Raw genomic sequence first — 21,117 nt, 5'->3', positions numbered from 1 at the left:
GAGGAAATGACACAGCCAAGGTCACGCGTAGGTGGGATGTGAACTTGAACTCTGGACTTCTTCCAGCCCCAGGGCTGATGGCTGCAAGTCTGCTGGCCTCTGTCTACCCCTGCTCAGCTCAATGGGCATACGAAAGGCTTGGGAGACTTTGAGGTGGCCCGGGGGGCCGCACGGTGGGAACAGAGGCTAAGGATGTGTCTCCCGTGGCTGTGGTTTCCGGTGGGAGCCAGGCAGGGAGTGTCTATTTTCAGTTATGGACAAAGTTAAGGGCAGGAAGAGCCTGCGGTGGGGGCTGGGGGCAGCCTCGGGGACACCGGTGGACCTCGAGCCAGGGTGGGGACAGTGGGGCAGCTGGATGGGTGCAGTGCCTCCAGTGTGCCTCAGGGGTCTCCCTGACAGTGTGCTTGTGGCCCTGCCCAACTCACTCACCAGGTGTGACTCCCTAGTGTACTGGGCTGAGTCTGGCTCCCGGGCTGGCACTGAGCCCTGCTGCGTCCCCCTGCACCTGCCGCCTCGCCCCTGCCCAGCAACGCTCCTCTGAGGAGCCTTCAGTGCTCCTTCTGGGGTGCTCCAGACCCAGTGCTTTGCCCCGAGCCCCAGTCTGGCTCCTTGGGCTGCTGGTATCTGGACCCAGTTCCCATCCTTCCAGACCAGGAGATCCTGGCTAAACACACCCAGCAAGTTGTGGCCAGGGCACAGCCGCCGTGTGCCCTTGCCACCTGGTATAGCCGCCTCCCTTGGGGCTGGCATACTGCCCAGACTGCAGGGGGCACTTGAGGAGAAAGTGGGGTGCTGAGGCTGGGACGTGGGTGGTAGCCTGGAGGGGCTGGGGCTCTCCGAGTTGGAGAAACCAGGTTTGAGCCCTGACTGCCACTTACTAGACTTGAAAACATGGGCCCCTGGGAGCCTGCTTCCTCAAGCGGGTGTAAGCCCTGTCTTGTAGGGATGGTGAGGTCTGGGCTGGGCCCATGCCGTGAGAACCTTCCAGCCCAGCCCTCGAGGTGCACAAGTGCCCTCCGGGAATGCCCTGCACAACCGGCCCCCAGGGCCTGTCCTGCACGTGCATGGTGGGCAGGCCCTGGATTAACGGGAAGTGGCTGCTGGCTGCCTGGAGGATGCGCAGGGGATTCTAACGGCCCTGGCGACCAGTGGCTGATCAGTGGTGTCTGCCCAGGGCCCGGCAGGGACAGCAATGTCCCTGTGCTGCCCTGTGCTCCAGGCTGGTGGGCCGGCAGGGCCCACTACAGAGGGGATGCCCTGGACCAGCTGCACTTGCGCAAGCCCCTGGCCGAGGCGAGCAGCTACTGCACTCGAGCAGCCGCGGTCCAGGTGAGCGTGCACGAGGGCCCCTGCTCATGGGAGGCAGATGGCGGCCGCTCGCGGAAAGCAGCAGCCTAAGGAACCACTGCCGACTGTTTTTAGGTGCCGTGATTGTTTTACAAGGTCTTCTTGGCCGGGTTTTCATGCCTTAGCTGTGACAAATGCGTCACGGTTACATGAGACACGACGGGGCTGGCTGGGCGTGGTAACTGTGGGCTCTCCAGCATTCCCGAAAATCTAAATTATTCTAAAATAAAGCGTTTATTAGAAAACCATGCACTCTCCTGAGTTGACAATTTAAACGAAAATAAACAAGATTTCCCCCCCAACACCTGAAAAAGCCTTTTTAGGAAACAACTTAAAATATTTCCAGATGAAACTGAGTATTGGGTGGGGCTGTCTCTGGGCCGGGAGGTGACGCTCCGGGGTCTGGGTCTGGGCCCTGTCCTCCCACTGGAGGCTGAAAGCATCTGTAATAAACTGTTAAAATGTTCCTGGGGTCGGCCTGCCTGGGGTTCTGCTGACAATCTGGCCGTAGGGGAGTGACTGTCCCTGTCAGACACGGGACAAGGCAAGCGGCTCTGTGGTGGCTGGGAGGCGACCTTGAAGAACACCGCTGTCCCGAGCGGAGAGGACACCAGCGAGATGGGGGCACAGCGGAGGCCGGGCTCCGGGGGCTTCTTCGCTTAGCAGCTGAGCGAGGACGTTCCCCGTGGCCCTTGGTTCCTGAATCTGATGGTGGACAATGTCCTTCACGCCCGCCTGGGGGGTAAATGACCCCACGGCCAGCACCAGGGGTGACGTGGGGGGACTGCGGGACTTGGAAACCCCTCTGACGGTCTCTGGAAAGTGCACGGCAAGGCTCCGGCCTCTGCTGCTGTGGGCTCCACGGGAGCCTGGCTGACGGAGGAGCGGGGCCGTGGGTCCTGCAGCCACCGGCCGAGCGCAGGGCCAGCCAACGCTGGCCTCTGGTTTCCTGCGCCCCGTGTCCAGGCCCCACACTGCAGGGCCTGTCACAGAGTGGGGCTCGGGCCTAGTCCGCCCATGTGGACGGCGAGTTTGGTCGGCACCTGCTGGGTCCCCAGGGCTCCAAGAACCGCCAGCGACCGCTCCTGCCCGTCGGAACCCTGGCCCAGCCTGTCCTGGTCATCCCCCCAGCTCTCCAAGGCAGTTCCACTGCGTCCACACTGAGAAAGTGGGGCCAGGGAGGGGCAGGCCCAGCCCGAGGGGGCTGTGGACGGGCCGGGGGAAGCTGCTGGCCCCGCCGCCCCCGCCGCCGCCAGCAGGCGGCCGTCACCGCCGGTAGCGGTAGCGCTTGAAGTGGAACCAGAGCTGGAAGATGCCGTTGGCGAACTGGCAGCGGAAGCCGTGGCGGTGCGAGTACTCCCACTCGCGGTTGACGATCTTGAAGGCGATGTCCTCGTAGGGCGGCCCCGCGTGGAAGCGCAGGGTGGCGAAGTCCTTGTTGTCGGGGCAGGCCTCCAGGAAGTACTCGGGCGTGGAGCGCTTGTCGATGAGGTCGGGGTAGAAGATGTTGAACTTGTAGCCCTGCACGATCTTGGGCGGTGGGTTGTCGAAGTCGTAGTGCGTCTGGTTGTACTTGTTCCACTCGAAGCCCGTGTGCACGCGGTTGAAGAAGCGCGGCTTGCGCGGCCGGTACTTGTCGGCCCACAGGTAGGCCTTGCCGGTCAGCGGCATCTCCACGCTGAACTGGGCCTCGTCCTGGCCCATGCCCTCCTTGGCCCGCCGGAAGAAGATGTCCTCCGCGCTCTCGCTTGCGTCGCCTGCGGACAGGGTGGGCGTCCCCGGGACGGAGGCACCACTGAGCCTCAGTCTCCCCACCTGTCCTGCCCACCAGGCCACTCACAAGAGCTGGGGCCCAGGGGCAAGGTGCCAGGAGGGGAGGCCCCAGCCTCCACGTGCCACCTGCCCTGGCCGTCTGTGGTCACTGTGCTCCTTGGGCACCAGGCACCATGTACCCCCCGCTGAGTGGCTAGGCAGCCAGGAGATTAGAGACCCGCAGGGGGACCCCAGGCCAGGGCCTTTCTGAGGCCACTTCTGCAGACCCAGGATGATGGGCCCAAGGAGGCCGAGGCGCCCGCTGGTGAGCAGCAGAATGAGCTCACAGCAGGGCTGGACACGGGCAGTAACGCCACCACCCTGTCCTTCAGGAAGCAGGTCGCTGTGCCCAAATGAATGGTTAAATGAGTCCCCCATCAGCACCCGGGGGCTGACCCCCGCCCCGCCTCCCCACCACTACGCGCATACCCCTGGCACGGTGTGCCCCGCCCCTCACGCTGGCCCCGCCCTCCACGGCCGCGCCCACCGCTGTACGCACCGGTGACCTGGAGCTGCTGCCTGGAGAGATGCAGGCGCTGCAGGTCCTCGTCAGGTTCCAGCACGTGCGCGTCCAGCGGCAGCTCGTGCGCGGAGAGCAGCCGGGGGCTGTACTTGCCGGCGTCGTAGTCGTCCAGGCTCTGCTGTATCAGGTCCTCCTCCATGAGCACGGCCTCCCCCTCGGCCTCTGCCTCCCCTTCCGCTGGAGCGGCCCCGTCCCCCTCAGGCTCGGGGGAGCCGCCCTCGGAGGAGGGCCCGGGCGGGGTCGGCGCTGGGTCCTCGGCCTCCAAGCTGCAGGAGAGAGGGCTGCGCTGGGCGGGTGGCCTGCAGCTGTCCCTGCCCTCCAAAGGTGGGTGGGCCCCCCAGTGGGGAAGGGGACTTCCGGGCTAGGCCCACCTGTGGCCAGGAGACGGGGGCTCCTGCTTGAGGATGGGGAACAGCGGCTCGCTCTCCACACCCTGCTCCTGCTTCAGCTTGTAGAGCTTCTGCCGCAGCACGTCCTGGTGCCGCTCGCGGAGCCTGGAAAGCAGGCCTGGTGGTCACCCCAACTGGGGGAGGGCCCTGCCCCCCTTGGGCTTCCTCATGACCCCCACCCCCCACCTTTTAGAGTGCTAAATGGGTACACAAGTTGGGACCCCAGCCCAGTGTATGACAGTCCAGATTAAAGGCTTTGGCCATGAGGAAAATGGGGGATTCGGGGTCACAGACCCTGGAGAACTGTCCCCTTGCCAGGAGGGCTTGGTCCTTGTACCAGGACATTCACAGGCAGTGTGACCTCATGGCCAGGCTGAGTGGACCTGGCCACGGAGCAGGCAGGGAGAGCCAGGCGAGGATGCAGCCGGCGCAGACAGGCGCCGTGTTTACAGGCCGAGTATCCGCACACAGGGCTGGCGGAAGGCAGGGACAGGCAGCCTGAGAGCTTCCTGTGACGCCTGCTGACCCCACAGGAGACAAAAACCAGACAGGCCAAAGAGCAGGAAGGCCGCTGTGGGAGGCCCTGCCCAACTCCCAGGGCCGCTAACCCCAGATGGGGGGGGGGGCACGGGAGCACGGCGGGGGCCTCCTGGCTGGAGCCCTGGCCTGTGGCCCCCACTGTTATTTATAGCCAGTCCCGCCCATTGGACCCGGTGGAGATGGCTCCTGTCCCCTGGGCAAGATCCTGAGAAGGATGAGGTGTGCACAGGACAGTGCCCGGTTGAGTGACCAAGGCGCACACCCACTCACCGGGCACGCGCCATGTGGGCACGCAGCTGCTGCAGCAGGCTCTCCCAGTAGCCCATGTCCAGGTTGGGGCCCCCAGCCCGAATCTTGCCCTCGATGCCCTGGAAGATGACCTGCAGCTGGCTGTACGTCTTCCCCTTGAAGACGGACTGCACGTCGGAGCTGACCGAGGCGTTGACGCCCTCTCGCCGCTCGCCTGCAAAAGGGAGAGTGTGTGTGCACATGACCCGGGGCTGGGGCCACCTACCTGCCCACTGCTGCCTGCCCCGCATGGCGTGCAGGGGCCAGGAGGGTTCCCCTGGCAGACAGACTGCTGGAATTCAGATGCCGCTCTGCTAGTCCCAGCTGTGTGGCCTTGGGCAACTGGCCTGCCCTCTCTGGGCCTCGGGTTTCCCTCCTGTGGCCCAACGAGACCATGGGTGTGAGCACTGGGCTCTGCCTGGCGTGGAGGGCGTTCACGGCAGGAGGGCTGCTGGTTTCCCAAGTGCCACGTGAAGTCCTGACCCCGTGCTGAGACGAGCGGGCCCCTCCGTCCCGCAGGGAAGTCTGTTCCAGCACCTGACGTAGGCTGGGGGTGCAGGCACATGTCCGTCTCCTCCAGACTGAGAGGCCACCGAGGACGGGCCGACGCTGCCTCACACTCTGTGCTTGAGCACAGGAGCCTCGTCACTCCTCACGGCGCCCCGCCCCGCCCCAGGGCCTTTGCACGTGCGCTGCTCGCCAGCAGCAGCTCCCATGCTCGGCGCTCAGCGAGAACGGCCCTTCTCCCGTTCCCAGCCTCCCTGACACCCAGGTTGCTCCCCTGGCTGCCCACCTGTGTCGCTCTCTCTAGGGCAGGCCCTCCCTGGGCTTCTGGCTGCTGTACCCTCAGCACAGGGCTGGGTCCAGATAGAGACCACGCACAGCTGCTGGGTGGGTGACCAGCCTGCACTCCGTGCTAGAGAGTGGGTTTCAAGGACCCGTGCTACCAGACATATGGTCACAGCTGATCAGACAGGGTCGAGAGGGGCCCGAGTCCCTGCAGCCAACCAACCTGAGACCTTGGCATCTAGAGCCTCAGGCTCTTGCTGGGCACCTGAGTGGCCCCAGGCAACACTGGGCACAGTGGCCAACCCACAGGCCAGCAGCCTGGACCCAATCTGTGACAGGTGCAGAAACATTGCAGGACCAAAACCAAATTCTGCGACAACTCACACACCAGGCCAAGTGGGGCCATGCCGTGTGCTCACGCGCAGATGGAGCCACTGGTGAGAGCACGCGACTCAGCCACCCGCTGGCGCCTCCCCCAGACACTGGCACTGCCAGGGCACGTGTAGAGGGAGCCGGGTCCCTGGCCTGGATGCCGCCAAACGGCCTCTGGGCCTCTGACAGGGCCTGCTAGACCGTGCGGGGGACAGAGTCTGTCCGTCACACTGAGCAGAACACTCTAGGGCAGCAGACAGCGCTGTGGGAAGAGGGGCCACTGGGGAGAGCGCAGGGGGGTCTGGGCACCCCCTTCCTCCTGCACGTGCTGTGGACAATCAGAACTTCCCAGTGGCAGGGAAGGAGGGAGCGAGGTGGGAAGGGGCCCAGCAGAATGAACACGACAGCGCCCGGCAGGTCTCCAGGAACGGTGCGGCCCAGGGCCCTCCACGCCCTTCTCCTGGAGATGCTGCAGAAATAGCGCTCGGCTCCAAGGGCACCGGGAGCCACTCAGAACCGCCGCCGTAGCACGTGAGGGGGATCGGCAGACAGAGGAGGGCCGCTAGAGAGGGCTGGGCACTTGGCGCCCAGTGGCTCAGGAGGCGGGCAGGGATGTCCCCTCAGCCAGGGGGCCTGGGGTCTCTGCCTCTAAAGGACATACCCAGCCTCGCTGCCACCAGCCAGAGGGAAAGCAGCATTTCCCAGCAGGCAGGACGTTGAAGAACTTTCTGCGTTTCTTCAGGATGTGCCCCACCAAGACAAGGGCACAAACCAAAAAAAGGGAGACGCAGAGGCCTAGAGAGGGGCACTCCCTCACCGGAATGAGTAGAGGGAGCCTCGGGAGGTGGCAGAGACGGGGCCTGGGGACACGGGAAAGGCGGCCTGGTGGCTTCCTGACGTGTCTGAGCACCTCCGAGGCTCAGCTGAAGGCTGGGACTGGGGGTGGACCGTCACCGTCACACGCACAGGCGCTGTTTCAAGTGTTTGACACTATTCACCCATTCCTTTTCACCCAGTTCTCCTGGCACAATTTTATCATCCTCACGTGACAAAAGGGACAGCTAGGCTCCCAGGAGGCAGCCGACCAGCCGAAGTCACTGAGCTGTTTGGCAGCCTGGATTTGCCCCCAGAGTCAGGCTAGTGAGGGACACTCTTCACGTCGGCCCGCAGTGCCCTTCTCAACAGTTCTATACTCAGCCCCACGGCCACCAAAAGGGACTCTGGGACACACATTTCCGATGACAGAGTTTCCCTTCCTGTCTCCGGAAGCTACTGCAGGGCGCGCCTTGCTGAGAATAGAGCAGCCAAACTCCATTTACAGAAGTACAGGATATTCATCGTTTCTGTAAGAGGAAGGAAACCATTCTGACCCACACCTGAGCAGCGCACATCGCACAGGCCAGGGGGAAAGAAGGCATGTGTCCTTGGCCTCCAGAAGTGGCGATGAAAGACGGAGCTTAGCGACAGGGACTCGACACCGCAGGGGGGCCTGCTGCAGCCGGTCATGAGCTTTTAGGGCAGGGCTTCTCCACCAGGACGATTCTGCCCCGCGGGCACTGGGCCCTGTCTGGCGACAGCTGCCTGTCATACGGGGGTGCTCCCGGCATCGAGTGGGTGGGAGCGGGGACACTGCTCAGGGGCGCAGAGCTCAGGGCGACCCACAAGCGTGACCTGGCCCAGTGCCCGCGGTGCCGCGCTTGAGAAGTCTAGCTCTGGAGCTCACCTCCCCCATGCAGAGCCTCGGGAGGAAACTTGCAGCCGGAACAGAACAGCCCCGCAGCACCCTGAGCTGCTGAGCCCCCACTATAGGAAGCCCTGCCCCCTGCGGAGAGCCCCAGGCCCAGGACCTGCTGCCCGGCACTGCCCCCTGGTGGCTCTCGGGGGCCTCCGGAGAGCTGTGGGGAGCCCAGAGGGGGAAACTGAGGCCTGCAGAGCTGCTGAGGCTTCCCGTGGAACCAGTGACCCAAACATGCATCCCCAAGAGCACACCCTGCGTCTTTCTGGTCACTGGCCTGGGGGCGGAGCCCGCTGTTACCTGGCCCCTTGCCCGAGGCCTCCAGCTTGCGGAGCTTGGCGATCTCGTCCTCCGTGATGATGGTCATGTCGCGCCAGAAGTCCACGTTCTTGCCCTGCTCGAGCTCCATGTACACCTGGGGGCCGGGGTGCAGAGGGGTGGGGTGACGGGACGTCCGGGGACATGATGTCCTGGTGGGGCTGGTGGGGTGGCAGCAGGGCGGGCAGTACCTGGATGTCCTCCAGCAGGTCCTCCATGTCGGCCACCGTGAGGCCGTTGAGGAACGTGTAGGGCTCGTGCATCTCCACGGCCAGGTCGTCGTCCTCGGCGCTGATGTACTTGGCCAACAGGTCGATAGGCTTAGCCCGCCCGTCCCGGATGCGGATCTTGGAGCTGCAAGGAGAGAGCGGTGGTGTCAGAGCCAAGGGTGTGCCCGCCCTCCTGACCCTGCCCACGGGGGATACTGGCGTGGGAGCCTGGCGAGGAGTGGCCTGAAGGGGAGCTGGTAAGGGAGCCTTTCGGAAGAGGCGTCGGGTGGGGCAGGCCGGGTCAGCCGGCTGAGAGGCCCCGGCAGGGGCAGGGACAAGAGTGAGTGTGGGCTCGGCTCTCGGCTCTCGGCTCTAAGAAGCCGCGAGAGCACAGCCAGAGGGTGGGGCCGAGGGCCAGAGGACCACCTCCTGGTGGGGTGGGCGGCCCAGGCTACCAGATGCGGAGCCTCAGTGCTGTGCCCTTGGGGACACGCAACACAAAGCCGACCCCAGTATGATCCGAGAGCGCCTCCAGACTAGGCAGGTCTGAACCCTGGGCCGGGACAGGCACGGCCGGCGGGCAAGAGACAGGGGGGTGCACCAGTGACAGCTGTGCACACAGCGCCGGGGTTGGTGCCAGAGAGGGGGTCGAGGAGGGTCCTCCCGCGGAGGCGGCAGGCAGAGACTCAAAGGGCAAAGGGCAGCAGCCGGGACAGCGGGTTCCAGGGAGCGCGAACAGCAAGTGCGAAGGCCCTGCGGCAGGCCCGGGCTCCAGGGGCGTGGGTCCAGGGGCAGGCTGGAAGTGCCCCCTACTCGCCCGCGCACCGCAGCTTGGCCTGCTGGAGGTGGAAATTGTCCTCCTGCTCTTCCCAGGTCTTGAAGTGCTCGGCCTCCTTCTCCCGCTGCAGCATCTCCAGCTCCTGCTCACGCATGGCCTTCTCTCGCTCTCGCTCCAGCCGCAGCTGCTTCACCTGGGGGCGCAGGAGGAGGACAGGATGAAGGAGGACAGCTGGACGACAAGGGTCCCCTGGAGTCGGGGGTGGGACTATAACCCAGGCTTGGCCGCAGCACGCCAGTCCTGGACACAGGATTGGTCCAGGGCTGCCTGATGTTTTGGACGGACCGCAGGCAGAAGAAACCTTCTTTCTACCGGAGACCCAGCAGCCTGGAGTTGGAGGGACCATTTCTACTCTGAGAGAAACACCTGGGAGTGAAGCCCAGAGGCCGGCAGAACCGAAGTGGAGAGGAACAGCTCGCTGGAGACACTGCCTGAGCCCCTGGATCCAGTCAGGCTCCCTGGAACTTCCCCCCTAAGCCAATCGGGGCCTGTTTGGTTCAAGCCGGGGTGAACCAGCCCTGGAGCCCAACGAGGGAAGGCCTCCCGCCCGCGTGAGGGCGGCCCGGGCGCCCCACCTTCTGCAGCTCCAGCCGGTTGTCCTCCTGGATCCTCTTGTTCCGCTCCTTCAGCTCCTTCTCCTCCAGGTGGCTGATCCCCTTCTTCTCCAGGGCCTGCAAGTCAACCACGCGCCTGCTGAGGCCGCCTCCCCCTGCCGCCCGTCCCGGCGACACCCAGCAGGGAGATGTGGCGCACTAGCGTGCTGGGGGGATGACCAGGCCGCCGCATCTGCTTTGCTGGCGAGAGGCCCCGCCACACCTCACCGCCTCCCACTGGAAGATGTGGCCCCCCACGCCTACAGAACCGACTCGACGTGCCCCAGCTTGCGCAGCCCCCTCTACCCTGAGTGAGACGCGCCCCGAGAGAGGCCGCAGCCCTCTCCGCAGGGCTCACGGGAGCCTCGGTTGGGACCCAATGGCTCTCCTCACACAGAAGCCTGGCCACACTGTTTGCGTGGTGGCCTTGCCCTCAGCAGCTCAGAGCCCGGCTGCCTGGGGGTGGGGCGAGGGGGACAGAAACGGCGACTGAGCAAGAGGGAGACTGCTGGCACGCTTGTCCAGGGTCGCCACAGTGGCGGTGATGGTCCTGAGCTCACAGACCCTCGCAGAGCCATTAGCTCAGTGAGAGGCTCTTCCCTGTGTCCTCACCTGAGCCCGGGACCCCTCAGACCTTCTGACATCACCGCACGCTTGTGGCCTGAGTTGGGCACCAGGCCCTCATGCCCTGGCTGTCACCTCCCCTGGACTCCGAGGCGTGCTCAAGGACCCCCCAGTACCTGGAAGAACGCGCCTCCTGGCGCGGGGCCACCGCTTGACACCCGTGCTACTCCTTGGCCTCCCCAGCCTGGCCGGGGTCACGGCCACACGATCATGGGTGACTGCATTTCCCACCTCTAGGGCCGCACAGAACAACAGCTGGAGGCACGGGTGGGGAGCTGCTTCAAGCCCCAGCCACGCCGTTCACAAGAAGGGTGACCTCGGGCAGCAGCTCAGGGGCCCGGCACTGACGAGGCTGCGGCGAGCGCCTGCCAGCATTCGACGCGACTGCCCACCCTGCCAGCCCCGCTGCCCCGAGGACGGGGACAAGATGCGTGATGCCTCCCGCACTGCTGGCCCGTCTAGTGCCCTCCCTGGACTAGAGAGGCCTCAGAGGCCGACCTGGGGTCCGCCCCCCACCAGTTTACCACAGTGGGGGGCCGATGAAGCCCTCTGGTGCGGTGACTCCCTGAGGCTGGTCAGGGACACGGCTGAACGCGCGTGTGCACACACCACAAGCTACGGAAGCTCATGCACGCGCGTTCCCGGAGCGCCCGCCGTGCACCAGGCCCCGGAATCGGCTTGCCTGTGGGGCTCACGGTCTGGCAGGACCAACGTGGTGTCAGGTGGGTGGGTGCTCAGTCTCCCCTTTGCGAGGCGACCATTTGGGCCTGCTTACAGAACTGCGACCGCGCCGCAACCCGACACCAAGCGCCTTCTCCTCGCCATCTCGACTTCACTAATGCGTTTACGGTCTGCCCACCCCTCGAGACTGCTGGCCCTCACAGCAGGGGTCTGTCTCTCTCGCTCGTGGGTGCGTGCCGGGGCCCACGCGGTACCTGGCGCCCGGCCAGCATGCGATACGCATTTGTAAAGTGCTGGGAAGAGAGGCAGGGCCCTGATGAAGAACACCAGAGGGCCCGCGTGGACCAAGGGGACAGAAGTGCCTGTCAGAAGGGGGAAGACATCAGCTGAGATCTGAAGGAGAAAAAGCCAGCCATGGGGGATGGGAGGGGCTTGTGAATGCAAAGGCCCCGAGGTGAGCGGGCTGGGTGTGCTCTAGACAAAGGCAAGAAAGCGAGCCTGGAGTGTGCGACGAGCAGCAGATGCCCCGGCCTCCGACTGCCCGCCTGCCTTCAGCCTCCCCCACTGCCGACAGACGCCGTGTCGGGTTGCACTCTGTCCCCTAAAAGTTACGACCATGTAACAACACCCAGAACTCGTGGAGGGAAATAGGGTCTCTGCAGATAGCACTGACTAAATGAGGTCACATGAGATTAAGCTTGGCCCGAATCCAACGACGGTGTCCTTACAGGGAGGACATTCAGACAGACAGAGAGAAAAGACGGCCATGTGCCAACGGAGGCAAAGGCTGGAGAGATGCAGCCCCGAGCTCAGGTTGTCGGCACCATCAGAAGCTGGACAGGCAGGAAGGCAGGAAGGACCCTCCCCCAGGGTCCCCAGAGGAAGCGCAGCCCTCCCGACACCCCAATTTCAGACTTCCAGCCTCCAGAACTGCAAGAGAAATTCTGCTGTTTTCTTCCGCGTGCCCAAGGCCATGGCGGTGCGCAAGTGATCGAAGTGTGATTTCCATCTCAAGGAAGATGGCAGTCTGAGCAGAAGGAGCATCTCTACGGAGCATCTCTAACTGTGGGACCCCGCCCTGGGTGTGTGCCGCTGAGAACCCGTTTTCCAGTCACGCTGACCTTAGGCTGGTCAGGGGGCAAAGCGAGCCTGAAGTGGTGTGTGTGTGCATGTGCGTGTAAGATAAACTCTTTGTGGCAAAGTGCAGTCTGCAAACGTGTGCCCTGAGTGCTGAATGTCTCTTGAAACCAAGATTATAGAAAGCACATGAAACGGAAACGAAGAGAAAGGCAGGAAGGATCTGCGAAGGGCACAAACGAAGACCAAGCGGCAGGTGCTGCGCAGCTGAGACGGGCTCACCTTGTTCCAGATGAAGGTGCCCAGGAGGTTGTTGTCGCCGAAGGGGTTGTCCGTGTTGGTGTAGCCCATGTACTCTTCGCCCCAGCCCATCTTCTCCCGCTTCTTCCGCTCCTTGGCCTCCTTCTTCGCCAGCCGCCGCGCCCGCTTCTCCTCGGGCGTCTCGAAGGCCTTCATCAGCTCTTCCTGCTGCTTCCGCTCCTCACGCAGCCGCAGCCGCTCCTGCAAGCTCTGCTGGCTCAGGGCCTCGGCCACCTCTCGCGAGTTCTGGGAGGGGTCTGCTGACGCCGAGCTGGACGTGGAGGAGCCTGGGGACCAAGAGCGTGTCCACCGCCGGCGGGCCCGATGGGCCCACTGGCCCCGCTGCTGCTCATTCCCCGAGTCGGACTGAGAGGAACGGTCCCGGGAGCGCCATCGGGGTGGTCGGGGGCTCCGGCTCTGCCGCCTCCGCCGCTGCCACTGGCTCTCCTCCGAATCGGACCTGAGGTCGGAATCACAAAGAACTGCTTGCTGCCAGCTGGTTGGTCAGACGCTTAGTGAGTGTCTGCTTTGTGCCAGGTCCTGCTCTAAGTTCTGGGGGTACAGCAGTGACCAAACCAGTGATAGTCCCTGCCTTAGTGGGGCTCACATCAACAAGGAAACACAGTGCGGTACTAGATAGTGCTTTGAGCCACAAAGAATAGTGACGTGGCATTAGGGGAGAGAGAGTCAGAGTCTCCCCGAGGCAGTGGAGAAGGGAGCTATGGGGCGATCTGGAGGGAGGGTGATCCAGGCACGGGGCATAGCAAGAGCAAAGGCCCTGGGGCAGGAATTTACTTGACTTGTTTGAAGAACAGTGAGGAGGCCCGTGTGGCTGGAACAGAGACAGCAAGGGGCGGGGCTGAGGGCAGGGAGGTGTGCTGGGGCAGGCTGGTGCAGGAGCTATGCGCTGTGAACCAGAGAAGCTGACCTGTCCAAGGCGTCAAACGAGGGCTTACAAGGGAAGGCGGTGTTTCAACTGGTCCTACAGCATGGGCAGGAGTGAACGAGAGTAAAACCCACCGCGATAAAGAGCCAGGTAAGGGCACTGGGAGCAAAGAAGGGAAAGAGAGAGCCCCTGGGGATGGATTCTTCGGTGTCTGGAGACTTTTGAATGTGGAGAAGACCAACCAAATCTGTCTGTAGTTTGTTAAATGTTCCACCTGTTAAGCTCAAGTCAAAAAATCTAAGCTATGAAAATCAATTATTTTGGATCTCTTGAACATGAACTACAAAATTGATCAAATTTTCATAAATGTTAATTACACATCCAGGGTAGCTGATCCTTGTGAATAATTCAAATGCTAGAAAACAGCAAATAAAAAAGTACAAAGATGACGATATTGTTATATGTGAGCCAAAGCTAAAATGTCAACACTGGGGCTTTAATCCTGGGTCAGCAAACTTTTTCTGTGAAAAAAACAGCTCTCCCACTACAGTGCAAAAGCCGCTGTGGACGACCAGTACGTAAACAAATAGGTGTGTGTGGCTGTGTTCAAATACAATTTTATTTGTGGACACCAAAAGTTGAAGTTCGTATAATTGCTACACATTATAAAAAATTCTTTTGGTTCTTTTTTTCTTTTTGTTTCAAAATGTAAAAACTATTCCTGGTCACTGGCTACAGTTGGTTAAGCCCTAGTTTAAACCACCTCTTCATTATTTCTGTTCTGCTACTTAGTATCTTCCTGAAATTCCTGGATGGCAACAATCTTACCAGACTCAAAAGAAAAAGCCACCTTCTCAGCCTCCAGGGCAAGTAGCTGTGTCTGACTAGATGCTCTGGCCACGATGTGAACAGGCTGGAGGGATGGGAGACAATGCACCTCTGGAGAGGCCCGATGAAATCTTGAGGACACAGATGAGGCAACTTGGGTCACAGTGGCACAGAGACTGGCTTGAGCATCACAGCCTGTTTGTCGGCCGTGGGACCCAGCACTGAGCCAGCACTGGGACCCAGGTCTGGGAATCAGTCCCCATCACGGTGCTGGTTCCTTTGTGCTGGCCAAGTGCACCCTCTCCATAAGAAAAGGACTGTGGCCATGGGGAAGCTGAGACCCAGGTCCTAAGAGTCAACTGAGTCCAGCCGCCTGTACTCAACAGTTCTTCCCTCTTACACGCGCCTCCAATAACAAGTGTTGTCACCTCTACTTCCTGAAATCTCACTCGAATCGACCCACTCTCCCACTGTGCCTCCCCTACAGCCTCCCTGTCGTGTAGGCCACCACCGTCTGTTGCCTTGGACAACTGTAACATCCGTCTCCTCCCTGGTGTCACTTGCGCCTACCGCTTTTCCACGCAAAAGCCAGAGGAAGTTCTGCAACGTCAGTCGACTCATGTCCTTCCGAATAATGGCCGAACCCTTCGCCACCGTACAGAACACTACACGACCTGGTCTGCCGCCACCCCTCCCACCTCCTCTCCTACTCCCCTCCGCCTCGCTGTCCGTCCAACTACCAGGTGCCCCGCTCGGAGTGCTCTCGCTTTCCTTTCGCGGCCTGGCGCCCCCTTTTCCAGGAAGCCCTCCCTGACTAAGTCGGGGGTCTCCCAGCTCCCCGAAGGCAGGAGTCGAGTCCGCACCTGCGCTCCCGGCTCCGCCGCCTTCGCCTGCGCCGCCCCTCGTCATCCCGGCGCCGGCGGCTTCGCCGCCCATGGCTCCCGCTCCGACTCCGGCTCCGGCTTCGGCTCCGGCTCCGCTGTCTGTGGCCCTTGCGACCCGCCGACCGCGAGCGCGAGCGTGTGCCGCGACCCATCGGCTGGGACGGTGGCGACGGCGCCGACACGAATATCCGGGGCCTGCGCCGGGGGCCTTCGTCGGCCGTGGCGCGCGCCGGCCTGTCCCATCCGCGCCTGAGCCGGGAGCTGGGAACCCAGCCCGCCTCCCCGCCCCGCGGGGGCTCGGGCGTCCCGTAACCCCCCGCGTCCTGCAGACGTGGGCCGCATGATGGACTCCAAGCCGGACCGTGGTCCCTAGGGTTGGGGATCCCCTTTCAGGCAGTTCCAAGGGCAGCGCCATATGGGTCCTCGTGCCTCAGGAGATCCGAGTGGCCGTGGGCGGAGCAAGGACGAACCAGGAACTGCGAGAGGGGCGGGGCCTGAGGAGGAGGGGCCAAGGAAGAGGCGGGGACAGCATGGGCGGGGAAAGGGGCGGGGCCTGGGGCCTGGGCGGGACCGAGGCGGGGCCGAGGGGCGGCCGGTGTGAGCGGGGAAGCCCTGAGATTGAGATGGTAGGTTCAAGCATAAGTATTTCAGGGGTTAAGCTTTTTTTTTTTTTTTTAACTTGCATGATTCCCTGAGTTCCCCATCAACCCATTTCATAGATGGCGAAACTGAGGCTCAGAGAGAGAAAGTCATTTTAACACTCGCCTCCCCTGACCTCGAAGACGCAGAGTAGAGCAGCGATGGAGCTTTGTTCCCCCTAGTGCTGGATGCTGGCTTTATACGCCCTGCTTCCGCTTGGTGCCAAGGCGCGGAGTTGGGGTGGGGGGCAGAGGGAGTCTTTCAACGAACACCATCTCCTCACACCCTGATGTCAACCCTGCTTATCGTGGGATATGAGCCGTCCCAGGGATGGGATGGCCCTACCTGTGAACCGGACCTGGCCCAGGGATCTTCTGAATGCAGATGCCTTCGTGAGCGTCTCTGGGTATTAATCTTTGTTCAAAGGAAGCTCCGCCCAGACCATTATAAGAGAGCCCTGCCGTTCTGCATCTCCATCTGTGATTACAACTGGGTTGCCAAGGGTCAAGATCTGACTTTCAGAAACACAGGGTTTCTAAACTTGGGAGTCTGGAGGAAATATTTTCCCCTTAAAAGGGGTCCATGCATTACTCAATTTGAGCCACACTTGGCAGAATACAAACTTTGGGGAGTGTTTGTCCCTTTGAGTTGGGCCGCACTGAGGTCAGAAGCTTTTAAAAGCTTCTCATGCTGAACTAGAACCCAAAGGAGGCCGTGGCTATTAAGGCATTTGGGTCCTGTTTTCACTTTTAAGTCTCATGAAGGTTTCATTTTGTTTTCGTGTGAAGCCGGGCCTCGAACTCCTAACCAGACCAGAGAAGCAAAGACAGGCAAAGAGGAGGCTGAGTTTATTACCCGATTTATTAGAGATCTCTCCAACGTAAAAAGGGAGGAGTGGGGATGGGGTCCAGGTCTGCATACAAGTGTTATGGGGCCAGCAGTGGCTGCACGGTTATAGAGGCGCCCACAGGAGGCTGCGCTCCAGATTGTCACACACCAGACCTCGGGGGCTGAGCACTCGGGACCTCCCGGTGAGAATTAAGACACACAAGGTTTGCAGTTTTCATTGTTTCGAAATCAGTTCGGCCATAAAAACGAGGTTGGGGTGGGGACCGAGGGGCTGCGGCAACAGTACCATGGCAAGGGACCCCACCAGGGACGGGAGTATTGCACTGAGCCAGGTGGTGGAGGGGGACGGGTGAGAGGAGGCTGGCAGGGGACTCGCGGAAGAGTCCACCTTGTCAGTCTCAGGAAATGCCTTTTGTTTTTACAGTACAGCAAGTCAGACGCTATCCACGTTTTCAGTGATAGCGGCCATCAGAGATGAGCCAGGAGGGAAATGGGGCAATTTACAGATTTCCATCCTGGGGGGACAGGGTGACAGCTGGGTGGGTCCAGGGCCTTCTTGGCCGGGGGTTTGGGGAAGGCCATGAGTCCACTATACATCATAAATAAGGTCTTGCCTCCCACCCCCGCCCCCCTGGAAAAAAATAAACAAGTGCCTCACGCTGGCAATGGTCCTGGGGCCACTTCAGCATTGAGGTGACCACTCTCTGAAAGGGCACAAAGACTGCAACACAAACTGGGTCTCCAAAGGGGTCTTCGTGACTTAACACAAAAACAGAAACGTCACATCCAGGAGGTTTGCGAATTTCTCCTTCAGCATCTGCCTGGCGCACTTGTTCCGTGATTCACCCTGGAGAGCCTGAGGGGCCCAGCGGGGACTGAGGACCTGCCGGGGCCATGCGGGTGGCCCCCCTCCTCGCTGCTACCGCGCCAGGTGGCCAAGGGTGCCCTGGACACAGTGCCCACTGCTCCAAAGCTGCCTGCTGCTCTGGTCATCCCTACTGAGGCTCACGATATCTCTGGCCTCTGGGGGCCTGAGTAGAAATCCCTACGCTGGCATTTGAGTGACACAGCTGTCCCCATTAATCCTTGAGGTCCAAAACATACCTTCAGAGCTCTGTCTTTGCAGCCTGCCTGCCCCCTGGTGGGATAGGTCAGGGGCTGACCGGTGACTTGTGGCACGTGGCCAGGGTGCCTGCAGTCGTCTGAATTCCAGGTGTGTTTACTCGCCAGGCAGGAGGACGAGGACGCTGTCTTGCCTCTCACTGGGGACACCCGCAGGCTCGTTCCAATGGCTGCTTTGAGGGTCTCCTTCCCTAGGCCGCGTGGAGTGTCCCCAGAGACCCTGCTCAGAACTGGGGTGCTGCTCCCGTGCTGACAGTGAGGGGAGGGCCCCCAGGGCACAGCCTGGCTCTCCAAAGAGGAGCTGACAACAGCCAGGCCGACAGATTCCTTCCGGCAGGCCGTGCGAGCAGGGACGAGGAGGGAGCCGGCCGCGTCCCAGGAAGGAGCCATAGCGTGTGCGGCTTGCGACGGACTCGGAAAGTGCGATCCCTGGACGGGTGGCTCTCCGGCTGTCCTGGGCTTCACCAGGGGGTCAGGGCTGGGGGAAAAGTCCTCCAGGAGGTACGGCGTCCACTCTGAGCTGGCTCCCAGGTCCTCCCTCGGGGGGCTGAACTGCTGGGGTCTGCAGAGCAGGCAGCGGGCGGCCTCACCGACATTCCGGCTCTCAGGAGGCGGGAGCGAGTCTGTGAGGGTGGGAGAGCCCCTGTGAAGCTGCCGGCTCCGGCAGTCCCCTCCGGACACAGCAGGGTCCCCTGGCAGTGGCTCTGTGGGGCTCTGGGACCAGGAGTGGCTGCCCTGCTGAAGGTGACAAATCAAAGAAAGTCTGTCATGATCTTCTTCCCTGTCCTGTAACCGGCATGGGCATCACCGTCATTTAACAGCAGAAGAGGCAGCCGGTCCCAGCCGGGGGAGCGTTGCCTGGACAGGGCCTGTCCCTCCGGGCCGTGTGGCCTGCCCATGGTGGGCTGGGAGTCCCGTGTCTGAAGGACTGGACACCTGCCGTCAGAGTCAGACGTTTTTGAGAAAGCCTGCTTTGAAGCGGGGGTCCCCCATTATTTGGGCCCTGTCTTCTCAACACTGAGGGGTCCTTGTGGAGGAGAAAGATGGCCATAGCCCTGAGCTCTGCTGAGAGGGGTGTCCGCATTCGGGTCATTGCCTGGGAGGCGGGGCCAGTGGGGCGGGGGCTGGGAAACAGACAGCGAGAGACGAGGGGTCAGCAAGGTGGAGAGCCGCCCCCAGGCCACTGGTCAGCCTCGCACGAGGACAGGTGTCTGGTGCATGGCCCAAAAGCCTGAGCCCAGAGCGGCTGCAGGTGTGGGGAGCCGGGGGCCCTTCCCTCTGAGCCGCTCCGTCCACGATGGAGGGAGGCGGGCTGGGGTGGCTGGGGTGCAGGTCCCCAGAGCCAGCGGGCCTCATCCCCTCAGCAGGACACATGCGAGCACAGCGAAGAACCAGAAAGTGCGCGGGAAGGAGCCGCTGCTTTCTCCACTGCGTTTTTTTTTTTTTTCCATTTTCTTTTTCTAAAAAAGCACACGTGAGCTGCTCTCTGTGCAAAGAGGAAGGACCCAAAATAAAGACATGATTGGACACTCAGGAAGGTTCACAGTATTGAAGGCGCAGGTCGTCGACGGCGCTGGGGCCGTCACTCTGCCGCCCACCGGAGCACCAGCGACCGTCAGGGGAGGGCGTGGGCATGCGAGGTCCAGCGCGGCCGGGCGGCGCCTCCCGTGTCCCGGGCCGAGCTGGGCGGGCGGCGCCTCCAGGAAGTGGCCAGGGTGGCAGCGGGCGCCGCGCTCAGGGTGGGTGACCGCACGGCGATTACTGCGGAAGGCAAGAGGGTGGGTGAGGGTGCGACGGGCAGGGGCCAGCCAGCCCTCTCCCCGCCAGAGCCTCCACGGCAGCGCCTGGCCCCACGGCTAATGCCCCGGGCCCGGGACCCTGAGTGCTGTGAGGGCTGGGCGCAGGCCCGAAGACTCCCCGTGGGCCACCCCGCGGGGGGGGCCGGGCCTGCCCTCCCGCCCCAGACGGCGTCTCCCCATCTGTCCTCGGGGCGTCTGCAGGGCCGGGCTGGCGGGCCGTGGGCACACTTACTGTGTCGCTCTCGCCGTCGGAGGCTGGGGGGGCCTGCGTGCTATAGTGGAGCGGGGAGTACACCCAGCTCCTCTCGTCGGCGGGCTGGAGGGCGGGCAGGTGGCACGTGCAGGAGGGCGCAGAAGAGCAGGGCGCGAGGCGGCACGAGAGAGGGAGAGGAGGAAGGAAGACACAGAAATAAAAGAGGCGGACGCCGACCGGGACGCCGAGCAGGCAGCGCGGCCCGCTGCCCTCTCCCTGGCAGGGGCCTGTCCCCAGCCTGGGGGGCCCGGGCCGGGGTGGGGGTGCTGAGTGGCTGCAGCGGTGGGGAGGGCAGCAGGAAGCGGTGAGGGGCGAGGGCAGCAGGTGGCCAGGCGCAGCAGGAGGGGAAGGAGGGAGGCGGGGCTCGGTGTGCTCTGCCTCCTCTGCCCCCCGTGGAGCCGGAGCCCCGTCTGGGGCCAGCAGCACCCCCATCTTGGATCCTGCCTGCCACATGGGCTCCAGGGGGTGCAGGCTGGTGGTGGCGGGAAGCTGGTCTTCTTCCAGCTGTCTGGGGAGGGGTCCCTACTGTGTCCGGCTGTGGGGCAAGTCACACATCCCTGCCAGGTCTGCTGCCACCCTGAGACCTTCTCTGGGCCCTGAGACCCCGTCAGGGCTCCGTGGCCGCCGTGCCTCCTCCTCTCTCCCGGAGGCCCCGCTCTCTGGCCTGAGGGCGTCTGTCCCGCTTGGTTTCGGCTGGGAGCAACAGGCCTGAGCAGGCACCTGCCTGACCATGTCCGCCCGGGTGTCCCAGGGCCCCTAAACCCATCACAGCCACAGACAAAAGCCACGAGACCCGAACCTTCTGCCCTCAGTGTCTGCCAGGGCCCACCTGCTGCTTCCGCCCACCTGTGCCTGTTCAAGCCCTGCAGCGAGCTGGGCCTGGAGGAGGAAGAGACCCAGAAACTGGCAGCGACCCCGCTAAGTCAGCTGAAGGCACGTCCTCCCACGGGCTGGCCTGCGGGTCCCTCCCGCTGCCGGTCCAGCTGTCCTCTCCTCCCACCCAGCCCCCACGCTTCTGTTTCCGCTGCACCCCTGCCAAGGAGCCCTTTCCTCTTCCTCTGCACACCCCACACGTCTTTCGAAGTCTGGGTTAACCCTCTCCAAGACCCTGTGCAACCTGCTGCCCCGGGGGCTCCAGCTGCTGGATCGTAGACCACCTTGGGAAGACAGAGGGTGGCGAGGGGCCCGGGGACATGGTTTCCACTCCTCGGGGTGGCTCGGCAGTGCCCAGCACGCAGTGACCTGCAGAGGGCCCTGCTGGGGCCGGGGGCGAGCCTCCAAGGGCCGCCCTCAGAGAGCGGGAACTCCTGCCTCAGCTCAGCGCCTCGCCGGGCCTGCAGTCCGTGCTGTGTGGCTTTGGGCGGGTCGCTTGCTCTCTCTGGGCTCCTCGTTTATGAGTCATGACAATGACAGCACTGATGG

The 21,117-nt window shown here is 62.8% G+C and overlaps 2 protein-coding genes across 6 annotated transcripts in view; both read right to left on the bottom strand.

Annotated features, from left to right (window-relative positions):
• Positions 1-1,559: 1,559 nt before the first annotated feature.
• On the bottom strand, positions 1,560-15,233 carry CACTIN (cactin, spliceosome C complex subunit). Its single transcript, XM_016163535.2, has 10 exons — positions 15,013-15,233; positions 12,418-12,895; positions 9,736-9,831; positions 9,148-9,293; positions 8,305-8,467; positions 8,096-8,210; positions 4,882-5,074; positions 4,054-4,176; positions 3,659-3,948; positions 1,560-3,104 (listed from the first exon to the last, which is right to left on the bottom strand). Exons 1-10 carry the CDS (start codon positions 15,183-15,185, stop codon positions 2,614-2,616), a joined length of 2,268 nt encoding a protein of 755 aa, XP_016019021.2. The 5' UTR covers positions 15,186-15,233; the 3' UTR covers positions 1,560-2,613.
• A 1,282-nt stretch (positions 15,234-16,515) lies between these two features.
• The window catches only part of PIP5K1C (phosphatidylinositol-4-phosphate 5-kinase type 1 gamma), a 37,964-nt gene continuing 33,362 nt past the window's right edge, over positions 16,516-21,117 (bottom strand). For 4 of the 5 annotated variants that reach the window (XM_036234105.1, XM_036234107.1, XM_036234103.1 and 1 more), the window contains 2 exons: positions 19,675-19,758; positions 16,516-19,404 (listed from right to left, as the gene is read on the bottom strand). In XM_036234105.1, the coding sequence (XP_036089998.1) occupies positions 19,402-19,404; positions 19,675-19,758 (87 nt within the window). In that variant the 3' untranslated portion in view covers positions 16,516-19,401. The remainder of the gene's footprint in view (positions 19,405-19,674; positions 19,759-21,117) is intronic. The other variant, XM_036234108.1, reaches the window with a different exon arrangement.

The sequence above is a fragment of the Rousettus aegyptiacus genome, unplaced genomic scaffold (genome assembly GCF_014176215.1).
Source record: "Rousettus aegyptiacus isolate mRouAeg1 unplaced genomic scaffold, mRouAeg1.p scaffold_m13_p_16, whole genome shotgun sequence".
NCBI lineage: Eukaryota > Metazoa > Chordata > Mammalia > Chiroptera > Pteropodidae > Rousettus > Rousettus aegyptiacus.
Note: the sequence above shows the minus strand (reverse complement) of the source record. Positions and strands in the feature narration are given on the sequence as shown.